Source organism: Rhea americana, unplaced genomic scaffold (genome assembly GCF_003343005.1).
Source record: "Rhea americana isolate MKP2758 unplaced genomic scaffold, rheAme1 scaffold_114, whole genome shotgun sequence".
Lineage (NCBI taxonomy): Eukaryota > Metazoa > Chordata > Aves > Rheiformes > Rheidae > Rhea > Rhea americana.
In genome coordinates, this window is record NW_028185195.1 from 1,071,032 (window position 1) to 1,092,714 (window position 21,683).

The window sequence follows — 21,683 nt, forward strand, 5'->3', positions numbered from 1 at the left end:
AAACCCCATAGCTTTAACAGAGAAACATTGAAAAGTGTATCCTGCGCCCCCGGTTCCTTCTGCTTACAAATGCATAAAGCAAAGTGGACGGATTTCACTCTGAACAGGAAAATAAACAGGTTGTCTAACACCAAGCTGAGTGTAGGTCTTTATCCATGTTTTTTCTTCAGATAGGCTGCTAAGAGGCATTACTAGCTAGCATGATCACCTCTGAAAAGTCACTGCAGCCTGAAAAGTAGGGACAAAAGAGCTTTGTAGGAGTTCTTAACTTTGGAAGGTGCAAGATACATTGTAACCTCATTCTCATGTTTTTGGCCCCATCCTCAAGTTAGTATTGCTCTTGTAAACCACAAAATGTAGTTTTTGACTAACGGTCAGTCTTCATAAGGCTGTATATCAAAGTTCTGCTACCTACTCTCAAAGAGCAATTGAAAAATGTCATTAAAAAAAGTTTCAATCTCCATATTACCTTCCACATTAGCACAGGCACACCCTAAAATGCARCTAGTCTCAAGTAACCCACTTAGAGTAAGGTTTTAGCTTTCAAAACCTTCCACAAAAGAAAGAACTTCAAACTACATCACAAAGTTTTAATGAACAGTGTGCTATAGTAGGCACAGCGACAAAAGCATGAGGCTACACTTCACATTATTATGTCGAGTAACACTTTGTACAAACTTCAAAGACGATATGTAACTCATTGGATGGCTGCTTTGGTATTTATTTACCATGTTATATGAAATCCATCAAATTTTCTTAATATACAAGTAAAACTATTCTTCCAAGAAATAACACAAGGTATAGAAAGTTGAAACTTCTCAAAACAGAAGTATCTATAAAGGATCTAATTTGCCTGGGTCAAAATAATTTTATAAAAAACATCTCACTGTTCTGTAAAAATGCACTGAACAGCTTAAATATTACGCAGATCTAAAACAAAAGTAGATTACACCAAGTGTTCAGGAAACAAGACAGGATATTCTACCTATTAGACATTAAATTACTTTGAAGTTTTTTTTCAATTTTAGAACACAAGACATTGCATACGTAATAACAATGAAGACTACATTCACGACTGTGGATATTAATATTTGTTATTATTAATTATTATAGTGCACAATGCTTCTCAAAGACAGTACGTTAAGTGTTGTGAGACAAATACCACTTCATTGTTCTGATGTCATTTAAGTGACTTTTGTATATGTGTATCAATTTAACATGAAAATTTGTGCATTCCTGTGTATAAAAGAAATGGAAACTAAATTTATACATGCTTATTTGAATAGCAGCGTATGAATGCTCTCAACAGCTTTAATTAAAGAAAATCAAATGCAAAGCTTAATTTCTGATGCTATGGGTGCATTTCAGACTGTGGACTGACGAAACAATTTGATGACTAGAAACACTGTCATATCTAATATATCCCTTCCCAATGGCAAAAGACTTTTATAGAATTAAGCTCCAATGCTATAATTTTTTTTTTTTTATCAAACATAACTGCTAGACAGTTAACAACTTAACGATACCAAATTAAAAACAGAAAATTACCTTTTGCGCAAGATCAGGGCCAAATACTAAAGAACAATGTTTTACAAACAGGACAAATAATTGTAAAAGCCAATTGCTCAGTATGCTTTAATCACTGGACATACCTGTATTAACCTGGTTCATACCAGGAACGTGCTCTTGAAGCAAAACTCCCAATCACTCACACTTACCATGCTCTGGTTTATATCATGGAAAAGTCCTGGAGAACAAATAATTTTGGATTAAACTACTCCAAAAAGATGCTCTCCAGAAACATCTAGGGAAGCTAACAGAACTTCAATGCATATACCAAACTAGAATTTATCCAAAGGATATCCCTAAGGTGTGGGGAATATAATTGCTAGTTTCTCAGCACCAGCTGTTTTCTTTACAAATCTGTTACATGGTAATATTTGCCTATGTAGACACAGCCACTATTTATTCGTGGTACATTTGCTTCCTGTTACACAAAGGTAACAGCATCACATATTACAAGACAAAAAAGTTTTATTTACCAACAAAAGCTCTCACCTGTGCTTGTTCTGGAGTTTCTCCTGCAAAATAGAAGATGTAATGCTCTTCACTAAAGTGCTGAACTACTATCTGAAAACAGTTTGGCCTTGAAAATAAGTAAGACAAAAAGAGTAAGTTTTAGTATTCTTTGATAATATCAACACACATCTTCACTTGTTGTTCTCTGCCAAAATGAAGTTCAAGCTGAACTAGTAAATTCCTTCTGTTTGACAGTAAGGAACGCTGAACATAGCATAACTTCCCCTGCTCCCCAATCTTATTATCATCATACATGGAAACAGGAAGAACTCCAACAGGAAAAATTGCTAAGTTTTTCAAAAGTGCATTTTGGTTTGAATAAATTATGTAATTTCAAAAGCTAAATAAAATAAAAAACACACTGCTCTTCAGTAGTGTATTTCAGAATCCTTAAACTTCTTGAACGCTCGGCACAGAATACACACGTATCACTGACGGTCAAGACAAAAAAGTCTCATAAGTAAAAAAGCTGTTAACGAGGACTATTCCCACACACATTTTAAAGGTGTACAAGTGYACAGCATTAGCTCCCTAGCAATTAATCATACATTCTGAATTCGTTCTTTTAGCAGTTAGTGAAACTGTATTAACATAAGAAATCTGAATCTGTTTCACAGCTCTCAACCAATAAATGTGTACTGGATCACATATTAATCATCAAATGTACGTGGACACAAACTTCTACAACCTTAAATGCAATTAGAAATGTTTTTTTGGTCATTTTGTGTTCCTACACTCATTTGTCAAGAAGTCCATTGAAAAGATTTTGTATCATTAAATTACAAGCTATTTAAAGTGCACACTTGATTCATGGCCTTCCACATTACATTCAAAAAAAATTCAGATCTCCCATATACAGGTTTACATGAAGGCTCTTACTTCATCTGGAAGCAATGTTTCAGTCTTCAGCCTCCCACTCTCCCAATGCATTTTACTGCTTAGAGAGACACTGGCACGGCATTTTGTAGCCATGCCAGAGGAGCACAGGAAGAGAGCAGGAAGTTGTCAGATTGGAGGCTACTTAACTGCCAAACACATGCAAAGCTACAGCCTCCACTGTACTTCCCAGGAAAAGGGAAAAGGCAGCTTTTAGAGGAGTAATTTTGTCTCAAGTACTGTTCTTCATCAACAGCTTCCCAAGGCTGTGCAAACACGCAGTATTTTGTACCCACACTCTCAGTACCACTCACTTGCCAACTAGATTTTAACTCACAGCACAGCGCTTTTTGGAAACCGCTTAAGAGACAGTCACCATTAACCAAAATGTTCCTTGTATAATATTGGCACCAAAGCTTCCTGTGTAATTGACACCTTTTATGAGGAACGTTTCAGTGATTTTTTTTAATTATGCTGGTACTCCTCTACTTACATATTCCTCATTCCAATAGTTTTATTTATTTATTTATTTATTTATTTAATGCTGAAGAAAAATGCTTAGAAATGCTTAGGAAAAAAAAAACAGATAGAGCAGAACCAGATTTTTGCAGCTTAAGAAATGCCACTAACTTTAAGCATTTTCAACTCTTTTCACAGAGACAGTGTGAAGTCAACTAAGTATCATTTGAAAATAAATATTAAGATATTAATAAATATTAGAATTTCTATTTAATATGCTTTTCTATCTGTATTATGAGAAAAGGCATGCACTTGTAAGAAAAAGGGTAACACTCATAGGAGTAAACATGTCTGTCTTCTACATCACATTACATTCAGCGAAGATGTTGAATTTTAAAAATTTTCAATGAATAGATGATGCCACCTCTTTGTTAATTACCAGTGATATCCGAAAGTCTCTTGATTCCAATTTCTTTGCTGACAATCACATCATTGCAGTTGTTACATTTTGAATATCAAAAGTAATGCAGTAAACAAAGCTTCATGTGAAAATGATCACTGAATCTAACTATCTTGCAAAAATAAATCTGAAAGACTGTTTGCTTATACGACCTAGCTTACTTACTCCTTTAACACTGGTCTAATCTGACAAGAGTACTGATTCTTAAATACAAAGAGGACTTACAAATTATCTGACCAATTTAGCTTTCAAAAAAATCTATCAAAAAGAATGAAGGTATTTTGGAATTGACAAAGTTGTTGTCTTATCTTTTCGTTACATTAGTTCAACAGGATTAAAACCCTCAGAGGTAGTTCATAATCTCTTTAATGTCCTTAATGCAAAACATGGAACAATATATTTGTGTTGAAAAATGGCAGTGCAAAAGCACCCAAATTATTGCATTTTACTACACAAAAAAAAGCTTAATAGAAGTTCTAAAATCTTTAACTAGAAATTGTTTATGAACAATCACTAGCAATGAATTGCCATGGCTTAACAAGTTACTATGATCAACTGTTTATATATGCCCCTGCAATCTATCCCAATTACAAAATAAAACAGAACATGAACTAAGAGTCACAATGCTTTTATTTTACAACCATCAGACACTAAAGAAACGTATGCGGACAACCACCATGGCTCAGGTGTCAACGAACAAACTTGTCAAGCTAGGGCAACCTGTTCACTAGTGATGATGTCAGTATTTTGTACATACCTCAAAATAGCAGTTAACTGTCCTGCTGCATGCATGAAAATTAAAAGTCACCGTCCTACCTGCCAAACAAGCTGTCGTGTACTCCATACACAGAACACACACTAAGGTCTATTAATCCTTTGGGTTTTGTGGCTCGTTTTTCACTTTCAAAATAAATAAGCTGGGCATCATTTCCCTCTAATATAAAGTACAGGTTTTTCCATCTCTTTCCTTTACCTGTGGAAAGTAGAAAGTTACAATACTGTTTTTTTAAAAAAGCACATTGTGTAAATGAAGAAAACAAAAGAAGGCAGTAAGCCTTTCATCAAATTACAAACAAAAGAACGACATTAAGAACAAAGTTAAATATATTTAAGTTTAAAAAAAAAAAGTCAGTATATGTACTCAGTTTTATGTAACAAGTAGCTAAAACCAGACCCTATTCCCAGATTCAGGCACAGTTGCCGACAGTTCTATAAACGTTATCACTAATTACAACAGGATTAAGCAAGTGCATACTGGCTGTCTGGACAGTTCAATACACATCCATGGGAAGTGTGCCTATACAGTTTGCAAACAACGCCTTGGTACCAAGTGATCCAATTTATGGCACCCATTTTAATTAAGAATTAGACTCTTGATATGTGAAAACTATTCCTAAACTCTCATCAGCTGACTAGCATGTAACAGATTATATCACAACATCTTAAAACAGTACAACTGAAAAATAGAAATGGGAATACATTATATGCAATCCTGGATCAGAACCATGTCCCAAATCCACCTATATCCAAAATTTGACCAATTCCACATGCTTCAGACAAAAGTGTGCAAGCGCAAAGTGGCATTTTAATTACTGGGGATTTAACTTCAAGCTTTGCTGGAAAACACATTATATGTGAAATGTGGATTTAGCTATTGACTAAATCACAAATAAATCACTCATTGTTTAAGGTCCTCTGAATTAAAACAGATACAGAACTTTCCTTAACTAATTCACACTTAAGCCACAACACCTTTTAAAAAAAATTTAGTCTTAATTTTAAACTTTGATGATCACAAATCCACCACAGCCCTCAATACACACACGCTAATACTCACTGTTTTGAAGAGACAACTTTAACATGCTGTTAATATACTTGATCTACTAAATGGAACAGTGATTTTATTAAATTTCTGTTCTATATGCAGGTAATGTACACCCCTCCATACCTACTCACTGCTCCTGTTTGTGCATTTAAAGTTTGTCATTAAGCATTCTAGTTAAAGGCTTGAAGTTTATTTTCAGCTGATTCCTTACTCTATCATATCCCTCCACATCTTCTCCTAGAATTAGCACTCCCAACAGAAGAGATGCTTTCCTTGCTCTACTCAGAGGTTCTACAGTTTTTATTTCCTTTGAATGTGCCTCTTACATTTGGCTATATTTAAATGCTTACCCTTCTTTCTCACTTTTACTTCCTATCCAGATCACTATCTGTAACCTATCCTCTTAGTTATGGTAGCTGTCATCTACAAAAGCCTTATTATAGTTTTTCCTGTTTCCACTGAAGCTGATTAAAAACAACCAAACAAGTGACATTTGAACCAACTTCCTCAGAAATTCAAAGACTTACTCAAAAATAATTTAGGAGATACATTGAAATGTGTCAAACAGTCATTTCTCAATCCATTTATTGTACGTTATGTTGACTATAACAGTGGTAGTGAATTTTTAAAGGTTTTGTCCATGTATCTTGTAGACTGTAACATACATTTTAAATTAAACACGTCAGCTAAATTGGAATAACAAAATTAAACAAGCTTTGGTCTCCAATGAACGTAGTGATTTACATTATTCTAGCTCTTTAACCCATTCTCTATCAGCTAAAATTTAATGAATTCCATATTAAATATGAATGTTCCATGAAAATACACCCCATTTAATAAGTTTGAACGTCATCTTCAACAAAGGTGTCTCGTTTTTGAGCTGCCAATCAACAATTTTACATTACATGTAATTTTATGTATTACGTCTTTGTACTAATGTGCTTAAGGAAAAAGAACTTTCCACATTCTTTTTACAAGCTTTTTATAACTTTTTCAATGTTAGCTTCAAATTTATCTTTTCTAACGCCAGTAGTGTATTAAGCCCACTGCATATCTCTGGAGAAGTATTTTATAGCACTAAAACAGAACTCACTTTTCTTTAGAAGATAACCTTTTTTGACAATATTTTTATAAAAAGCATCCTTTGTTTTGCGACGAATTGTATTGTAGATTTCCCTTCCATCCACTGTATCATTAAGCACTTGTTCTTGATGCTAGTAAACAAGGAAGAAATCAACATTTAAGTTCAGGAATTGCTGTGAAACAATTGCACACTACAAAGTTGCAATCAAAATCATCTTATTGAATACTACCAAATCTCCTCTACTGTTCTCCAAGTGTTCTATTTAACAATATATTTTTAATATAACACCTTTGCTAGAAAAGGAATAAAATTTCTTGGGAAACAATTACCTCAAAACTATGATATGAGAAGAAAAGTAATTTTTAAATACCAACCAACCTTTACAAAGTAGCATCTGAGTCTTTTTTTAAATAACAAATAGAAAGTAGAATGTTTCACAGTTATTTTAGTAAAACTTACACAAGTCTTTGAAGGTTATATAGTTTCTAACAGTCCCAAAGCTTTTGGGACTGACTAATTAGAGAAACCTGAAGTAACAAGAATGGTACAGATCATGTTAGAATTAATCAATTCACACACAAAGTTGCACAGGCCCTCACTAACCACATCAGCACCCGTTTGTCCCAAATGAGTAGCATTCTAACAGAAGGTAACAGGAGGATGCAGAAACAGGAAAAAGAAAATGGACCAATTCACACAGAAAACTAAGATTTGGAAATGTAAATATTAACTGTGAATGGCCAAAAGTCAAGTTTGACATTACTAGGTACACAGATCAACCATAAGAAAACATGAAAAAGCAAGACTGTCAAGCAGTAAGGACAGCATTGAGATGAAAAGTGATATATGCATGTTCCATACTAAATATTCTATTTTTCTTCCTCCTCCCCATTCCCTTCCTGTAATATGACAAAGATGAGATGAAAAGCAGTATCAACTTTTTTTTTTTTTATGAACTAGAGATGATGCTCATAAACTACAAGAGAAACAGTATAAAACAAAACAGATCTAATGACACCAGTTTTGTAAAATGAATTTCAAATTAGATACAGTAATGTATGGAGTAAGGGCAACGTGTGCATTTACATTAAAGAAAGTTAAATGGGGAGTAGTAAAGCCATTAAACTGACCCTAACAGTACACAAGACAACGTAAATACTTCTCTCTCAAAAAAACACAGGAGATGGCAGTATGTGGAAAGGAGATAAAAATGCAACCAAACTACACTACTGATTTTTTAAACAAAAGGAAAAGTCAAAAATATAAGCAAATAGCTTAAAAGAATTTGATGCAGTCAGTCACGTATGGAAAATTCATCAGACAGAGAAAATTATTAACACCGGAACCATAAGTGGATATGAAAAAAAGCCAAAATTAAGATTATGATTGTCATGACGCAAGAGGAATTATGAATCATGAGGAAGGTTGCTAGTGAAGCTTTTCAACGATTAGTCTTGGGATTCACATTTGCCTTCTCTCTCAACCACAGAGTGCAAGTTAAGAGCATCAGACAATTGAGAAGCACTGATGACACACAGGACAACTGGCAATACACGAAATAAGCATAAGTCTCACAACACAGAAGTTACACCTGCTGATACTTACAGAGGATGAGAAACTTGAATGGCTGAGACATTCACAGGATGACTGAGTTATGAATATAATGTGGCTATGGGAATGACAGATTTTCCAGAATATATCTGGCAAGTATTTCCCACAGAAAAAAGGGGATTACTAATGACATGGTACACCAGCTGTTCTGATCCATCACATTCAAGAAACGTGAACTGGTACTGGAATTAATGATAGCAGCACAAATACAAAAACATTATGAACAGAAAAGACCAGCTTGGTATGCTTAGCTTAGTGAGCTGACTTCAGGGAGAATACAAATTGTATTAATACAGCAGAAAGGAAAGCCAAAAGGTACCTTCCAACTGTAACAAAGAGCATGATTTGCCAACGATTATTTAGGTTGAAAATCAAAACCAAGTTTCTAATCATCACATAGAAAAGCTTAGGAACAGAGAGGAAAATATGCAGGTATTTTAGAACAAGTTGTAAAGTTTACAAAAAGCTAGATGATGTGACTGGCTTACTATTGGTGGTCTCTTAGGATCAACCTATACTATTGGGCAACAGTATTCCAGAACATGCCCTGCAATTCTAGTCACCTGATCATCCCAGAAGCTTTCCTGTGCATACTTTTTTGTATTGACTACAAGCCAAACTCTGATAAGTGAATGCATATAAGAATAAAACAAAAGAAACACATGAAAAGAAAAAAAATCGGAGATGGGATGAATGCTGTTTAATTGTAATTGATCCCTCTGCTCTAATTCCGTTTCTAACTTATAAACACATCTGGTGACAGCAAGGTCAATGTCTTCAAAAATATTCTTACCTGCATTGGAACAGGATCTTTAAGGTAATATCCTTCAACAATCTGTTCTTTTCTATAGTGTTCAATGATGTCAGCAATACTGTTCAAGCAAGAAAAATAAGATTAAGTTTAAACTGGCTAATTTTTCCTCAGCAGAGGAATTTGCTTTTCCATGCAGATGCACTGTTTCCTCACAAATTCCTAAAAAATATCAAATGTGAAATTTCATAACTATTTGTAGCAATGAGAACTTACTAATACATTGAAGCCAAGAACATCTACAAAACTGTATTCATAACACATTCACTCTAAACTCTGCAGAACATTTTAACTAGTGCCAGCTGAGGACACTACATTTTCTTCATTCAAGTAGCGCACATGCATTCCCAGATCTCCAATCAGGCTGAAAATTGCTATTTTAGTGGTAATCATTTTCCAGGTCCTACACTAGGGAAGGAGAATGTGAGACAATTCACTGTGCAATTTTTTTTTTTTTTTTTTAAGGAGTACAGGAGTGGGAAATAGAAAAAAAATATGTAACAGATTATGCAGCTTATACTTCAAGATCACTGAGCTATCACGTTAAATTAAATTCTCTATCAACAGCACTCCTCTACAGGGAAACCTGCATTCTAATTATCAGAATCAGATAGAAATTACATTTTCAGGATCAGGAGAGAAGTAGTTATAGATGAAAACGAAAATTCAACATATCCTTGAGCTGCTCTAACTTACTTTTGCAGTTATTGAGATTTACACTGTAATAAAGAACAGCAACACGAACATCAGATTAATTATTTACGTTCAGGTTGATGTTTTATATATAAAGAACCAAATAATCAAGTATAAAACAAATATACCGCATGTGCTTTTTCATTGCAAATATACTCTTATGTGTAAATTAATCAACAAGACAGGCAATGAGATCTTTGGCCTGTTACAATTCAACACAATTGTGCCCAACACAAGAAAGATGCATGAATACTGTAGAACAATAATGAAGACAAGTAAAGCAACAGAAAGCCATCTGCATTAGTTTTTCCTCAGTTTTACTCTTCTAAAAGCCATGAACTAGTGTATGCTTGATAAATCAACGAATCTTCCCACAAAAAAAAAAAAATTCCAAGTTTATAAAATGACTTGAACTTCTCTGTCACTATTATTAAAATCATTTATTTCAATTTTTATTGAGATACAGTATGTGCAAGATATCTTCTACAYGAAAATTTAAGCCTTATCACACTGCATAAAACAATGACTCAGTCATTTTATTTTGTGTGTTGAACAGTTATTGCCAAGAACTTCTTATGAGGACAATCAATAATTAAGCAGATTTATATGATTTTTTTCAAGTTCATCAAATCAAGAATACCTTGACTGTCAGTGTCTCCTCTCCTTTCTTGGTTAAAAATAAATACCAAGAGGAGTGCCTAAACATAAGAGGCAATTGCTTAATTTCTTGCAGTTTCATAAAATGAGCTTAAGAATAACCTGAGTTATGGTTCTACAGCTTAGTTCTTTAACCCTCTTCTCCCCAAAGTGAACTCAACTCAGATAGTCATAGTATATTTGCCTTGTCACTAATGCAGTATAAATGGCTGAATAAACTAGACATTGTAAACAAAGATACAAGATACTTTCAGAAAAATATGCTGGAGAATGTGAATTTACAAGTAATAAGAGTTGCCTAACAAGTAAAACATGAAATTAGAACAACGACAAAGAATCTAAACAGACAGGAAAGAAGGATCATAATCGTTTTTAGTGTCTGACAGCAACAACAGAAGTTCAACCTACATCAAATGTACCTGGGGATGTATATACAAGCATAAATTAAAAAAAAAAGTAAAAAATTAAGTTTGGTTTGATTTACAGAAATAAAGATGAATCTCAATACTACATTACAGTTACTTCAGTAATTGTAAAATGTTTAGCATAGGGCTTATTAGGCTCCCCAGGTTTTGGTTACTTAGATAATTTTAAAAGTATCTCATCACCGTGAGATGTATCAGCCCTTCAAAACATAGTAGGTGAATTAGGAGATTATTCCAACAGTTGACATTTCAAACAGTGAAGAATTCAAAATGCAGAACTAAACAACAACTTTCTACACATTGTTAAATTACAGAGAAAAGAATTAAGATGTTAAGATCCATACTGTTCAGCTTATCAAAATACGGATCAGTTAGAAAAAAAAAATGGACTCAAGTCTCAAATTGTCTTGTTTGTCAAACTAAAGACAACTTGAATGCTTGTTCATTATATGAACTGATGGGTCAACATTTCTCAGTTTTTGACATTCTTATCTTTTCCTTTCATGAAATCAGTCTGAAAAACACCACCACCAAGCAACCAACCAAAAGTGCCTCCACCAACTGAACTTCACAGGAATTTGGAAGAGTTATGTATGTTGGATTTTGAAAAGTAAAGATGGAGAGGACAAAGGGGCTAAAGAAATAGCCTAGTATGCTTTTCCTATGACACTTTTTAAAAACAGAATTGAAAGAAGAAATGTTATCTTATGCTAAAAAAAAGTGCAACATACATAGAAGTTATTCATGGAATCACAGAGCAGTTGAGGTTGGAAATGACCTCTGGCAATCATCTTCAATCTGCCTGCTTCAAGCAGGGTGAGCAGGTTGCCCAGAACTATATCCTCTCGGGTTTTGAATGTCTCCACGGATGGAGACTCCACAGCCTTTTTTTGACAACCTGTTCTAGTGCTCTGTTGAAACAGAAGTTTTCTTCTGATTTTTAAATCAAATTTCCTGTATTTCAGTCTGTGCCCATCACCTCTTGTCCTGTCACTAGGCACCACTAAACATCTTCTTTGCTTCCTCCCTTCAGATACGCACGCACACACACACACACACACACACACTGATAAGATCATGTCCACTCCTTCTCTTTTCCAAGTTGAGCAGTCCCAGCTCTTTCAGCCTCTCCTTGTATGAGAAATGCTCCAGTCCCTTAATTATCTTTGTGGCCCTTTGCTGGAAGCGTACAGCACCCAGACCAACTATTCCCAACCAGTCTCCTATTCAAATACTAACTGGGACTGACTCCGATTCTTCTAAGATTAGATGAGATCAGGCACGTTCAGGATAGTGTAGCCAGGGGCTACATACTTCTTAGTATATAATTTATTGCAACTATAATCATAATCAATACTTTGCAATCAAAGAACAAATTGGCTTTATTTTAACTATATTTTTACACCAATTACAATACCAAAACTGCAAGAGAAGAATACTTGGAAAACACCATGAGAGATCTATTCTAATATTAGTAACAGATATTAAAGGAGATACTTCAAGGGAATTTACTGAGACAGCTTTTTATAAAAAAGTTCAGAGTTCTGTTCATGGAAATTGTCAAACAGATGCATTTCAACAAGCAGCAGTACTTCCTCATTCTGAAGTTTTTCGCTGTGAAGACAAATTCTACATTTTTAGATAAGCCATAAAGAAACACATACATTCTCTCTGTCCCCATAAATACTCATAAATTATTTTATTATCTTGCATGAATTCACACTTCCTATATCTGTTCTGGATGCAATGCCCTCTTTGATCTGCTTCTGCCACTTCCAGTTGTTCCACACAATAATCCACATTAGTCATCATATATTTAAAGACTTCCTTCTTCCAGTGTCCACAATGAAACAGAATGAAATGAATCAGTGCAAGAATTAAAAAGCTCAARCTTATGCCTTTGTTGCTGCTCCTTATTTATTGCCTCTGCAGCAGATTTTACATTTAAGAATCTGGGGCAGTTACTACCTTCATTTTGCATCCTTATTATCTTGCATTGCATACTGTTTGAACTTCCAAGAACTTTATCAACTTTCAGTAAATACTGATTTAGACAGAATTTGAGCCTAGAAGTATATCAGTAATTCCCTGAAACATATGAATAAAACTAGGAGTCTTTCAAAATTAAGTAGATTCTCCTTCACTGAGGTGAAAGGGAATTAAAAAAACAGGCRTATTTTTTATTTTTATATAAAAGTACACCTGATTTATATATATATACACACACACACACATATACATACATACATACATATATATATATATATATATCATTATATATATAAACCAGGCCTCACAAAAAAGCTGCACACCTTTCTGAAAAGATATCACAATCCTATGTTGTCCTATGTTTCTCACCGCTGCTAATCTTACGAAGTCATTTATAAGCTCCTACAAAATCTTTGCAACTTAGGTACCAATATATTCAAAAAACACTAAGCATTTCATCATAATTCAGGGTTGCTTAACTTTATAATCTTCTTTTCCATTCAACTTCAAAAAAAGAATCTTATTTGGTAAACGTACTTTGCATACACATTTCAAGGGCATTTAGCATTAAAAATTAATTCTGAAAGCAATAATTAACCCAATACAGTAACTTTCTGAAGGTATGCTATCTAATGCTGCAAAACTATTTGGGACTAACACTTCCACTAGACCTGCTAATTGGTTTGACATCATCTGAGGGGGATGCTTTTAGCCTACCAGCCTCCTAATATAAGTAACTAGAGAACGGGCAAATAAGCATTTACCTTCGTGAAAGGCTGACACTGCAGCTAGCTCGATTTTCAATGAGGATGTCTGGAGGCCAAACTGATTAATGCAGAAGGTATTCAAGCAGCCTGCATGTGGGACAGGCATAGGTTCATAAGGTTCCAATTGTTTAGGCTCACACCATCGTCCACTTGAAGACGTATGACCATCCACTGAACTTCTTAGCTAGGAGACCTTGATATTTTCTCAGACACACCAGCTCCTGGATCTCTACCCACTCAGAAGCCAAGCTGGAAGCGAGAGAAATTCTCTACTGGGATGAAGAATGCCCTGGTTCTAGATGAACAAGTCTGGAAAATTTCTGATTTTCTGTGACAGCCTCCATTAAAATGGGGAGATGAGTTTTCACTACTGAGAAGTCTCAAATCTATGACACACTAAAAATAGTATCATTAAGGATGGAACTGTACCAACAGCTTCTCCCATGAAAGGGGAAATGCATGTCTTGTCATTTCCTTTTCTTTTTGTACCAATTACTGTACTTTATACCAACGACAAAACAAACCTATCCAAAGTTTCCTCACTCTAAATGATCTGCACTTCTGACTAAAGCATCATTCAAATGTTTTAATGCAATTTGTTGACTTTTTTCAGCAACAAAGACTTTTTTTTCCATTCTTGTAAATGCCTATTTCTGTTATTCACACTTTGACATCCCTATCAAACGTCTCAAATAAAATAGTCAGTTTTATCTCCCATTTCCATACACACGAGAAACCTCATTATAAATAGTAGCTTCCAAGATAAGTGTTCTCTTAATTGACATGTCATCATCCACAATTCATAGCGTGAATAAGCTGGTTGAAAGAGAAGAAGTTTGGCTAAAGGAAAATACTTCAAAAGAAAAAAGTTACACCTACACTTCTGAAGACTTTTAGAACTTGCTTAGTTGCAAGCAACAACTAAGCAATTTAGTTAAAATTCTTAGTGTAATATTGGAAAAAATACTAATAATCTTATAATATTATGTCTTATAATCACACCAGCAAAYAACATACACGGGTACAAAATACGCATAATTCTTTTAACCATTAAAACTTACCTATTATAATATCTGCCTCCCATCATAAACTGATTGTTTGATGTTGGACATATTTTAAAACGCTGAATATTTTCACTAGTCCGAAAATAAAGTGAATAATCACCAGGTGTATTATCTGAAGGCCTCACAAGAAAACTGCACACTTGACCAACTGAAAAGACATCATAATACTCTGTTACTCACCCTTGCTTATCTTAGAGTCCCTTATAAACTCTTATCAATTCCCTTTCCATATAAATTAGCATGAATTGCACATGTAAGGGACAAATACAAAGTCTGTGAAGCATGTTCCAACAGTGATTCCTCTCCTCTTTACCCAAATGAGATGAAGTAGCACAAAACTGCCAAAGCTGACACAAAATAGTTTAGTTGTAGCTTGCCGATTATTTTGCCACCTCTTTACAAAAASATGTTAGGAGAAGTGTCTGACAAAATAACTTCAAAAAAAAATCAAAGATTTTGTATTTAAGTATTTAAGGTATGGGTTAGCAATCTTGATGTTTCCATTTAAAGAAATATTTTCTCTGTGTCTGGGGGAGCGGGGCAAGGGACGGGGCCAGAGGCATGGCATTTAAATATATTCTCTTCCTGTAAGGAGGAAAAAGTATTTTCAGTACTTTCTCCTCAGAATTTTGATGAAGATAAACATGAAATTATTAAAGTTAAATGGTTTTTGACTTTATATATAGTGATGAAACTAGTACTTGAGAGAATTAAAGTCCTCAATACCAAGAGCCTCAAAAGATTTCTCCAGTGTAGCATTTTACTGTGGTAGCAACCATTTAAGTCAGTTCAAAATTAGATACTCATATATTCATACACAAAACCAGCTTGATATTCACAGGATTAATTTGTGCCATTCCACTACCATTGTACTTCCATCTGAAATACAAGTACCTGTCATCAGCAAATTGTAAGCCTCTTGTTTGGAGATCTTCCCATGGAACCATCTTAATAAAGATGAAGAGAAAAATTAGAAAGCAAGACTATTAGCTCTCTTTTTTTGGTTGTAGTGACACACAAGGCTCTGGCACCTTATTAATCTTTATTTAAAAAGATCTAACACAAACTGAATAATCAATCATTGTGTTACTCAGCATTTCTATTTTACCACCAATGAAATGAAAACAAACACTAACAGGTATCTAAATAAATTAATTTTGATGGCATTCAAATCTAAGTGTGTTCAGAGATAAGGCATTGTTTAAATGATAGATAATTTGATAGGTATTATTTGAGGTCAATCTYATATAACAATTTGAATCATGAAATGCAAAGCTATAACATGGAGATGAATATAAAGGTTAAATATTGTAATAACTAACAAATTGAATTTTGCTAGAAGCTGAAGAAGTAGACCTTAGCTTTGTTAGATGAGTGAATACTGTTTTAATCTCGCACCTTGTATCTTCTGCAGAGTCCTGTTTCAGGGGCACTGTCCTAAATTTCAGAAGTCTCTGTCAAGTCTCAGCCTGATGCCTACGCCTATACAGAGTAGCCTGACATTGCACAGCTATTCGGTTTGCTTCCAGCACAACACATGCTACATCTCAGAGACTTCATTCTGTCCTTTAAAGCAAAGCTCTAAAGTACAGTCAACTTTTCATTTCATTTATATTAAGAGTGGGAGGGGGAGAGGAAGGGAGAAAAGAAGCCTCTTTTACTGATCAAAAAACTGCTCTAGTTTTAACTTTGTCATTATACTAACTTTAGAGGACAATCTAGCTACTGGAATATTCGAAGGAATTCCTGTTCCCCTACGATCCTCTGAGCAGCATGAATATCTGGTGCGGACCRACAGTGCCAAAGCTCCAAACACCTGCTACAGACTACCTTTTACAAAGAAAAACTCCTGTATTTGAAGGTATTCCCACAATTGTTATGCCACTTTGCCGAATTGGCTAGCGAAACATTAGGGAGCAGTATACTGAAACAACATATCAATGATTTTATCTCCCCATTATGATAACAAAATGCCTTCTTCAGTCATCACTTCTTTGGAAACTGCAAACTGCGCAATACAGATGCAGAAAGCAGCAGCTGCAATTACAGCAAGCATACAAGATGAACAGCAGGAGATGAAGTGATTAAAAAATTTCTGTATCTTTCATTCGCCACTCATCTTTACTACTGAAAATAATATAAAAATAAACAGTTTGCCATAACATCAATGCATCACGGATTCTAAACTGGATTAATTCCTAAAAAAACCTAATTATTTAACAAGCTGTAATTCACAGCAACCAGGATCAATTATTTTATATGCTTCCAATTTTCTCTTTAAAAGTCTAAGTGTTATTAATATGATATGAAATCATGTAGAGAAGGAGTTATTGTTATACTTCATCATTCATCTAATTGTACCTTGTTCTGTCTTCAGCACTTAGTTAAGCACATCTGAAAAAGTTACCTCTAAGGCTAGTTAAGAAAACTTCACTGAGCATATTTTGAGTGGAAGTGATCACGAAGGTACTCATCTAAGATTTCACCATTGCAAAACACACAAACTTTAGCCATAATTGACATGAAAATCTTGTATTAGTTATCGATATATCTTCAGCAGTGAATATAGAAAAGTGCTAAGATGATTAAAAGAAAAAAAAAAATGGTTCACCTTCCCAAAAGTCAGGCAACCTCATAGTTGAAGTTTACAAACAGTTATCTTATAATTTGCTTTCAATAACAAAAGCAAAATCCTTACATTTTGCCTTCATGTGGATCTTCTTCTCTTCCCTAATGAGAAAATTSACAGATTAAGTACATGACAACAGTATACCCGAGTTTAGAAAAATAAAATTCACAGGTGAAAACCTTCTACAGAAACAACACTAATAAGACTGAGACATTTTTGAAGAGGTTTTTCATTTTATTCACTAAGTGGAAATTCAATCTAGTGTTACTTCAGAGGATTTGGGGTTTTGTCATGCTTTAAATCCTTCTTTACTGGCAACAACTTTTGATATCAACTTTTCTAAGGCTGACTTCAACTGCTGACATATAAGTCTACAGTAGATTCTGTCATACTGAAAAACATTTCAATTTAGCCATTCACATCCTGATTTAGATCTCTGTGAAGCAGGTTAAGCTAATTCTGCTAGTAGCAAAATATATATGCTGCACAGGAATATTTTATTGAGACTCTAAAGCAATGGTTGAGCTTAAAAAAAAATCTGACTTAGCATAAGCAATACATATAAGCCAGCAAAATTAACTCATCAGTACACTTTTTAATGCAGACTTTGGTCCCCCTACCCCAGTTCATGGCAAATATTATGGATAAAAAGATTGTAATTAAACGATTAGCTGATTCATCACAAGGACAGCTGAGTTTAGGGATCTGCCTAGGAAATTCACAGTAATATTCACCCGTACATTCACACGCTGTCCAAACAAGTCATAAGTCTTTAACATTGCTTCTTTCAAGTACTGAATTAAGCTTGAAGGTTTGCTATACTACTTTAAAGCTGATAGGTCCAATTAAAAAAAAAAAAATCCAGAAAACCCCATGTAGTTGGAAACCAGGTGACTAGATGTTGCTTGCTTCTGTTTATTTCAATGTTATTTTTAACACATCCTCACCCTCATCCAAAACCTCAGTTTTGTAACAGATTTGAATACAGAATTACTTACCACCTCTTCTACCAGGTCTTCTACAATAAGACCTTGTTCATCTGTCCGTAGGTTTGTAACCCACATCCAGCCATCTTCCAACTCATTGTGGACAATAAACATGTCTCCTTTAAGGAAACTGAAGAGAGTTACAGTGAAATTTAAGTTAGAAATAAATTAACATTTAAACTTTAATGAGAACAATGAATTATTAAGCATAATTTCAGCAAAGCATTTGAGGAAATAGTATCATGAAAAACACGTTAGTGTCCCAAGAACATCATGTGCATTTTTCCCTCACAGTTTAAGTAGCTATTTTATATGAATATTTACACTACTTTGACTTATATTTAGAATCTAATACCTACTTGAATGTAGTCAGCTTTAAAATGTGCTAAGGATGCTTAAAAGAAAATCACAACCATATTAAAGGACAGTAATATTGCTCTTTTATCAAGGTGGATCAAATACTAAACAAAAGTAAAAACAAAACAAAAGTAAAAACAAATTCAAGATTCCCATAATAGCCTAACAAAAGTAAAAACAAATTCAAGATTCCCGTAATAGCCTATAAAAAAAAAAATAATGCTTCTTTTATCAAAAGCTAACTTTGTACACGGAAAGTCTGCAGAAGTATCTAATATTTAGGCCCTTGCAAATGAGAAAGTGCTAAAAAGAGGGTGTGGAATAGTTACTACAGAAACATGCAATTAGTTACAAAGAAAAGTATCAATAAGGAGTGTTAGCATGTCCAAGGAAGCTTCATTACTGAAAGGTTAAAGTAAGTTATTCCTTCAGTGTTATCTCAAAACCAGGTCATACAAAAAACACTTCATTTGATTCAGAAATCCTATTGTGCTCTAGATAGCTATTGCCTGTACCCATGATGCATCATCTACGAGGTACATACAACAAACACTAATCCAACCCAAAATTGCATAGAAATTATCTATGAACTTTCTTTCATTTTATGATGGGGTAATAGAAAAGGCATTAACTGGAGCACAAAACAAACAGCAAGAATAAAAAAGTCTAATGAAAACCACTTAGACTGAATTTTATATTTTCTTTTGGTTGATTCAGCTACTAATTAATCTAAATCCTAAGAATGAGCATTAGACAAATATCACTCTACGTCAGTTCTAATACAAAGAATGACACAGTAAGTTACTGCATGGAAAACTATCTGAAATTAACCTGGAATACCAAGTTTTCTAAATATTAATTCTAATTAATTCTATTTTAAATTGTAAGTCAGGATTCACTGAAGTATGTAAAATCTTCACAAGTACCTTAATTTGACCTGGAACAAACCAAGAACTTGGTCCCAGCTATGCTGTGAAGAGAATTATTTTACCATGCAGATCTCAAAAGCCTAGCCAGACACACAAAACTTCATGTTTTAAAGTAAAGAAAAAACTTGTTTTAGCAACATCCTAAGAGAGAAACAGTACAATTTTCTACAGTTCTTGTGACCACAGCAGAGTAATGAAATGCTTTTTCCCCTTAAACTGATAGGTGTAGTAAGACATTTACTTGACTTGATGGATCTTTCTACTTTTATACCTTGTAGGAAGTCCTACTTGCAATCCACAATTAGAGTTCCCTCCTGTCTTACCACCTACTTCTCATTCACTTAGAAGTAGCTCTTCTCAAAGACGAACACCCTCTGTGTTCCTTAAAGAGATTAGATTAGACTGGACAGTCAGCCTTGGGATAAACTTCCAAACCAATAAGGATACAAAGCTGTAATCTCCTAGGTTGTATACCCTTCCTCTATACCTTAGGCCAATTATTCCTAAAACCAACCGAATTCCCAATTCAACTGGCATGTTAAAATGACTTCTGAAACCAAGATGCTCTCATTAGATTGATTAGAAATTACTACACATCTCTTCCAAATCCTCTTATTTTTTTCACCTGGAAAACAAATTTCTGACACCTCAGGAATACAGTATCAATTCCAAGTAACTAGCATATCCTCTTCTACTGGATACCGGACTGCTGGTCTTGCGCTCTTTCCACATAGAGTATCAAGAAAATGCAAGTGAAGTGAAGAACACAGCCAATCCCTGGGAATTTCTTGAGATCAGTGTGAAACGGTTCACACACACGCACAAGAGCAGCAACATAGGGTGGCAATTTGATCACTAAGCGACTGAAGTAAGACTACTGGATAATACACATTTAAAAGCATCCTTTGTTCAATTTAGACTCTTCTGAAAACAGAGAGGAGGGAGGGGAAGGRAGAATCATTCTTGCTCCATTCTAAGAACAAAGTAAAGAGAATTTTGAAAAAAGGAAGTCACCAGATTTTTAAGCATAGGCAATAAAATGAGTACTAGAATGTTAAACAGTCTCTTTGAAGCGTCTTTTTTCTTATTTCTGAGAAGACACTAAAAATACGATTCGCACATTTATCAGATARTCAATGCTCATATTCTTTCTAGTGGTCAGGATTGGTTTGACCTGCACTATTTATCCACTCTTAGTTACTTCCGTAAGCAACTCAGGGAAAAAGCCTAGATCATTTATTCCAAACACACTCACGTGAAACATTTTTGCACAGAATACCTTTGTACACAAATTCACCTTTTCTGAAGAAAAAAAACATAAGACTTTATAAAATTTACTTCAGAAGTTATTAATAGAATTCTCCTTAAAATACAAGCAATATACCCAGATCAACAGTGTTATCGTTATACTTACCAGCAAAGAAAAAAAGCCCCATGTTTTAATCTCCTAAGTATTACTTCTAAGATGCAATTGGAAAATATTTGCATAGTGAATACATACTGAAATCACTACTATTTCTAAATATTCTGATAATGTCACAATTGCTCCTACTTATTATTAAAAAACATACCTTATTTCATCAGTTTCTGGCACTTTGGTGTATGGTAGAATTGCTCGAACTCTCCTCCTGTCCTCCACAGGCTACAGTTTAAGATATGAGAACAAAGATGTTACTTTCCCCTTTCTACAGTAGAATTCTTCTCCAAGATTATGCTGTTCTGAACCGCAGGACTGGTAATTGTCACTYGTAACTCCTTGCTGGTTTTAAATTTTCAAAGTTTAAAATTAGTAAGATCTACAAATGCATAAAACCATATGGTTAGCTAAGAAAGCTCTCATTTTGCTTCTAGCCTTGTAGCTTGCCAAATAATGTATATTATCGTCTTAGAAATAAAATACAAAATTAGTTAGTTCCTATGAAAGAATACTTATCCATTCTAAATGAAAGTAAGTTTAAGTTCACGCAAGTTTAACATTCAGC

General features: G+C 34.3%; 1 protein-coding gene across 1 annotated transcript in view; it reads right to left on the minus strand.

Annotated features, from left to right (window-relative positions):
• The window catches only part of RASA1 (RAS p21 protein activator 1), a gene marked incomplete at its 5' end in the record, with an annotated part of 60,467 nt that overhangs the window by 22,007 nt on the left and 16,777 nt on the right, over window positions 1-21,683 (minus strand). The window contains 9 exons of the mRNA XM_085316909.1: window positions 2,059-2,146; window positions 4,691-4,847; window positions 6,793-6,913; window positions 9,188-9,266; window positions 14,798-14,948; window positions 15,695-15,747; window positions 17,499-17,530; window positions 18,428-18,545; window positions 21,273-21,343. Of these exons, the coding sequence (XP_085173035.1) occupies window positions 2,059-2,146; window positions 4,691-4,847; window positions 6,793-6,913; window positions 9,188-9,266; window positions 14,798-14,948; window positions 15,695-15,747; window positions 17,499-17,530; window positions 18,428-18,545; window positions 21,273-21,343 (870 nt within the window). The remainder of the gene's footprint in view (window positions 1-2,058; window positions 2,147-4,690; window positions 4,848-6,792; window positions 6,914-9,187; window positions 9,267-14,797; window positions 14,949-15,694; window positions 15,748-17,498; window positions 17,531-18,427; window positions 18,546-21,272; window positions 21,344-21,683) is intronic.